The 5,335-nt window shown below is 22.2% G+C and overlaps 2 protein-coding genes across 5 annotated transcripts; one reads left to right on the top strand and one right to left on the bottom strand.

Moving 5' to 3' along the window:
* Window positions 1-90: 90 nt before the first annotated feature.
* On the top strand, window positions 91-949 carry LOC102680526 (peptidyl-tRNA hydrolase 2, mitochondrial-like). 4 transcript variants are annotated; one of them, XM_031511630.1, is made up of 2 exons: window positions 91-221; window positions 391-949. In XM_031511630.1, the coding sequence occupies exon 2, from the start codon at window positions 507-509 to the stop codon at window positions 924-926; it is 420 nt and encodes a 139-aa protein (XP_031367490.1). In that variant the 5' UTR covers window positions 91-221; window positions 391-506; the 3' UTR covers window positions 927-949. The 4 variants fall into 4 exon arrangements, with proteins under 4 accessions (XP_031367490.1, XP_006618080.2, XP_031367488.1 ...); XM_006618017.2 differs by having other exon boundaries at window positions 91-247; XM_031511628.1 differs by having other exon boundaries at window positions 91-286.
* Window positions 950-2,521: 1,572 nt separating this feature from the next.
* LOC102680392 (transmembrane protein 145) lies at window positions 2,522-5,070 on the bottom strand. The gene is made up of 5 exons (XM_006618016.2): window positions 4,224-5,070; window positions 3,624-4,131; window positions 3,390-3,527; window positions 3,068-3,323; window positions 2,522-2,997 (listed from the first exon to the last, which is right to left on the bottom strand). The coding sequence occupies exons 1-5, from the start codon at window positions 4,598-4,600 to the stop codon at window positions 2,807-2,809; spliced, it is 1,470 nt and encodes a 489-aa protein (XP_006618079.1). The 5' UTR covers window positions 4,601-5,070; the 3' UTR covers window positions 2,522-2,806.
* Window positions 5,071-5,335: the final 265 nt, after the last annotated feature.

Raw genomic sequence — 5,335 nt, 5'->3', positions numbered from 1 at the left:
ATATACCTATCTGTATTGTATTAAATCGTAGATTATAGAAAATGCATGCAAAATAACCTTAAAATTAATAAAATAAAATTAATAAATAAATAAATATATTTATTGTATATTAAACTATTTGATATTACATTTATAATATAAATATATAATGATTCCTAAGTTAAATTCGCAACAACAAAATATTCAAGATCCTGTAGAAGAGATGTTAAAAAAAACTGGTTGTATGGAATTTCATTATCAAGTTCAAGTATTAATTTTATGTATTTAAGTATGAAAATATATATATGTAAATATAATATAAATATATGTATATAGATATAAAATAATATATATAAATATATAAAAGTATCATTATTTTCTATTATTACTTTCTATTTATTAAATTTACAGGAGTGTATAGCAGAAACTCAAGATTGGAGAAAGTGTCAAGAGCAAGTAAAAAGATTCAAAGTATGTATGGATGAATATCAAAGAAAAAGAGAAGAATCTTATTCAAATGAATAAACATGTCAATAATGCATTATATAAAATGTATGTTTATTAATCCTATAATATATTCAAAGAATGAACAATATAAAATGGTATTAGTTGTCCGATCAGATATATTTATGGGAAAGGGGAAAACTGCTGCTCAATGTGCTCATGCAGCAGTACAATGTTGTTATCAAGTATCACTTAATACAAAATATCAACAAATGTATAAATCTTGGTTATTGCAAGGCCAATCTAAAGTTGTGTTAAAAATTTCTAGTGAAGAAGAATTATTATCATTAGCTAAAAATGCTCATAAAGCTGGTTTAATTATTTCTATAATAAAAGATGCAGGTAAAACTCAATTGCAACCTGGAACAATATCTACATTAGGGATTGGACCAGGTCCAAAACAATTGATAGATAACCTTACTTTGAACTTAAAATTATTATAAAAGTGGAAGAAAATAATAATAAATTTTATAGAATGAAAAGGATTACTTGTGAATAATATATAAATAAATAATTAATATATAAATAAGGGATAAGTTAATATTATTTACATAAATCAAAAATTCATTTGAAATTTTGTTTTAATTAATATTTTATTGTTTATTAAATTATTTTGCTACTTAATTTTCATAAAAGAATTTTAAACAGTTAAAAATTTTATATATTGAAAAACATATATATAGAATTAATATAATATTAATATATTTAGTTATTTTTAGTTACCTTTTTCATAATAATAACAATATATAATCTTGCATGCAGGTTTAAGTTGATTCAATTTTCATATTTGCCTTTTATTTTTAAAATTTTTCCAGTATATAAGAATATTAAATGTTTTCAAAACTGATTCACATACATTAATCTATAAACTTTTAGCAATACTTCAAAAATAGCATAAAGATTTGTACATTCTGTAAATATCAAAGATTCTAATTATCTTTGTAAAATAAAAATGCATTGTCATAAATAAACAATTTTCTTAAAAACATTTTATTTACATTTTTTTAAATATCTTCTTTTAAATGTGTTCTTAATGAATATATTTAAAAATCTTATAGTTTTTACTGTTGTCTATTCTAAGTTATATTTTTTATTTTATTAAAATTATTATACAAAACTTGTAGTACACAATTCATAATATACTAGATAAATACTTTACTATTTTAATGATGATTTGTTACAAGATTGAGCAAAAAATTTATGAAATTGTTTATAAATAAATATTAAAGAATAAAATTATTTTCATTGTAAAATATTACTTTTTTGTTAAATATTATATCTTTGATGATTCCATCTATTTAAAAATCAAAAAAATAGTTCAAACAAAAATTTTTGAGATGATAAGAATTGTTATTAAAATATATACAAAAGATATATTTATATAATTTCATTGGTTCATATTTTACTACAGCATTTCTACTGTAATATAACACTGAAAAAATTATTAATATATATAGAATACTTTCATAAGAACTTTGTATATGATATATTGATGCACAATTTCATTTATATACATCAGAATCATATATATGTTTCTATAAATATTTTTCAATTAACATAAAAAAAATTATATTTATTAAATTTTATACTTTTTCAAAATATACATTAAAACAATTTCCATTCAGTGCAAATATGAACATGAATATGAATCAAGAATAAAAGATAAGATTAAAATTTTTACAATTATATGATTATGTTTGAAAAATATTGAATTTTTTACATATAATGAATAAATAGTAATGGAAAAAATAATAATACTAAATTATAATAATATTAAATTTTTATAATTCAAGAGTATGATATGAGCAATCTAAAATCGAAGTATACTACAATGATGGAATTGTATTCAGTTGTATTGTAAATAGTAAAAAATATAATATAGAATAAAATCTATGTATACACAAATACTATTATATGTAACATAATAATTCCATCGATATTAAATATCTAATAGTTAATCATTATGTACATAAAAATTGTACAGTAGATAATATCTATTTGTATCTACAAACTGTTACAACCCAATCATATGCTTATATTTTTTTTAATCATTCATATTTTTAAATTAAAAATTACTTAAACATACTCATATCATACTCACCCATTTTATTCCTTATTGTGTCAATTATTGACTTCCTATCACAAATGTAAATTTGATTATTAGTATATCTCTAATTACATAGTGTGCAGAATATATCAGTCTCAAGTAATACATAGCAGAGTATTATCAACCCTATAAAATTTTTATTTGGCAAACAATATATCTCAAACTTTATGTTTGATTTTTTATATACGCAAAATTTTGCCTTTGATATTTTTGACATTAAGTAATTATTTTAGTAAGTTCTGGAGGTTCCACATAATTATTCAGTACATGTGGTGCTTCATTGAATTCATCAAGTTCATCTCCATTATCAGCTCCTTGTGCAAGTAAAAAATATTGTTCACTTCGTGTTGGCCAAAGTAAATGTGCCATTACACAATATGCAAAACAATCAGCAGAATATGTAATACCTATAAAAATAATACATAGATAAGAATGAGATGCTATATATATATATTTTAAATTTTATGATATGCTCACCTAATAGAAGTTTAAACCTCCACAGTGCGCTTACTTGAAGAGCAATAAGTGCTATAATAGGTAAATAAATAAACCAAACTAATGAAGATGCACCAAAATGAAGTAAAAAATTTAATTTCTGAGTATTATGTTCATATGTCATAGTATTTCTAAGTTCACATAAAAACCAAATCATTATTGCACTGCGAAACAGAAGTATAAACCAGCCTGGCCATGTTTGATATTCATCAATATCTTCAATAATGTCAACTTCAGTCTGAAAATATTATTTTTTTAATTAATTGAAATTATTGATAGAAAAAAAATATATAAATAAACTTACCATATTCCATACATATAATAGAATATGAACTACTCCATAACAAAGCCATATAGTAAAAACTAATGGCTTCCATGTCAATTCCATTCTAGTTACAGCCCATCCTTTAGCAAGAAGAAGAAGAAGTAACATGAATGATGTCTAAAAATATATCAAAATATATAAATCATTATTATCAAGTAAAATATACTATATAATTTATTGAATAAAGAAATGAAATTATTTGTTAAAACTCACTCTTGATAGAATATCAAAAATATCTCCAGCAACTTCTAATTGTTCATATCCAACTCCATCAAGAGCAAATTTCAATACATGTATCAAAATCAAACATACTGCTACAAATTCTAATAATAAACTAGCAGTGAATAATCTTGTTACAGGATGTTTTTGTAATCTTACAGCATATAATTGTAGTGGTACCAATATAATGTAACACATAAAAAACAACAAATATAATTCTATAGTATTTTGTCTATCATATGAAAATTGGTATGTTAAACTATTTAGGCCACTAGTATTTGGATTTCCATTTACTAGCCAAATATCATATTCTAGTTCATCATGTTTATCATAATATTCCCATTGACAAGTAGATGTATTTCTATAACAAGCTACTAGACTCATATACCAAAAACGTGGTTGCCAAAAATCTTGTATGACATATGTGAATTGATATCCTTTTACAATATTCCATATGGAATCTTCATCTGGACATAGTTTATTTCTTGGACAAGGTACTCTCCTTCATGAAAATAGAAATTAAATAATTGTAAATTAAAGCTTATAAGTCTTTAAGTTTATCATTCTAATTTGTAAAATAATAATTTAATATACCTCAAAAAATCTTGTCCTTCTTCATTACAATGTACATCATAAGAACTTTGATTCAAGGTATTAAACATAAGAGTACAAGCAGTGTTTTTATCCTTTAATGTACGATTACCATAATATTCTAAAAAATGACCACGATCCAAAACAGCCAATGTAATTGGTATAGTAAAATCGCTTTTTGATGTTACATTACCAAAAATATATCCATATGAATCTTTTTGTCGATGACGATCAGTCTTTTGAAAACCGAATTTTATGAGAAAACGAAAAAATTCTTTTGTATTAAAAGTACCCGAAATATGTGTACTTTTAACATAATTGATTTGTAATAACATACACAATATGAAATAAGTCAAGAAAATTTCTCGAAGTATCAACATTATTAAGTGTAAATTGATATTTCGTTTTTCAAATTAAATGTCAAGAAGCATCAATTAAATAGTTTCTAAACATTTTCTTTTTATTGAACACAGCTGTTAATGATAACTGAGTACACACTACATTCAATCAAATTTCCATATACATCACGAGACGCCACATTTTGAAAGCATCATTGTAAAGATTTCACAAAGAGGCACATTCGCATATATAATACAATATTAAAAAAATATTAATATAAGATTCATTAAACATTAATGATCTGTACTATAATTTAAACTTGGTTTTCCTATTGATTTTCCCCACCCAAAGAGACCAACCGCTACAAAACGTTTTGTCACTACTATTACCATTACCACTCAGTTCTCATAAATTTTCGCGCGCTTGTACAGAATACTTAGATAATGTATTATATATCCTGCAAATTTTTATTTACTTAAAATCTGTTTTCAAACTAAATTATATAAATAAAAAAAAAAACAAATTTATTTACATTTCTTTTTCCTTTTGTTAATTAAATAATTGTCAAATATTATACAAAATATAGAATCGTAAATATATATATATTCTATAATAAATTCTTCAAAATGTAAATTATTATAATTATTATTCAAAAGATTGTTTAAAATTTAATTCAATGTAATTTCTATATAAATGAAACATAACCTTTAACAAATAAATCACAATTTAATTATAGAAATTAATAAAAGAAATTAGATTTAATTTTAATTTTATTA

This window comes from Apis dorsata, unplaced genomic scaffold (genome assembly GCF_000469605.1).
Source record: "Apis dorsata unplaced genomic scaffold, Apis dorsata 1.3 scaffold_339, whole genome shotgun sequence".
NCBI classification, from domain to species: Eukaryota; Metazoa; Arthropoda; class Insecta; order Hymenoptera; family Apidae; genus Apis; species Apis dorsata.
The sequence above is the reverse complement of the archived record's forward strand: the minus strand, read 5'-3'. Positions and strand labels throughout refer to the sequence as shown.

Coding starts and splice junctions, on each gene's coding strand:
- LOC102680392 (XM_006618016.2), bottom strand. CDS start 4,600: ATGTTGATACTTCGAGAAATTTTCTTGACTTATTTCATATTGTGTATG. Junction 4,132..4,223: donor GAAGGACAAGATTTTTTGAG/GTATATTAAATT, acceptor ATTTTCATGAAG/GAGAGTACCTTGTCCAAGAA. Junction 3,528..3,623: donor TTTTTGATATTCTATCAAGA/GTGAGTTTTAAC, acceptor ATATATTTTTAG/ACATCATTCATGTTACTTCT.
- LOC102680526 (XM_031511630.1), top strand. CDS start 507: ATGTCAATAATGCATTATATAAAATGTATGTTTATTAATCCTATAATA.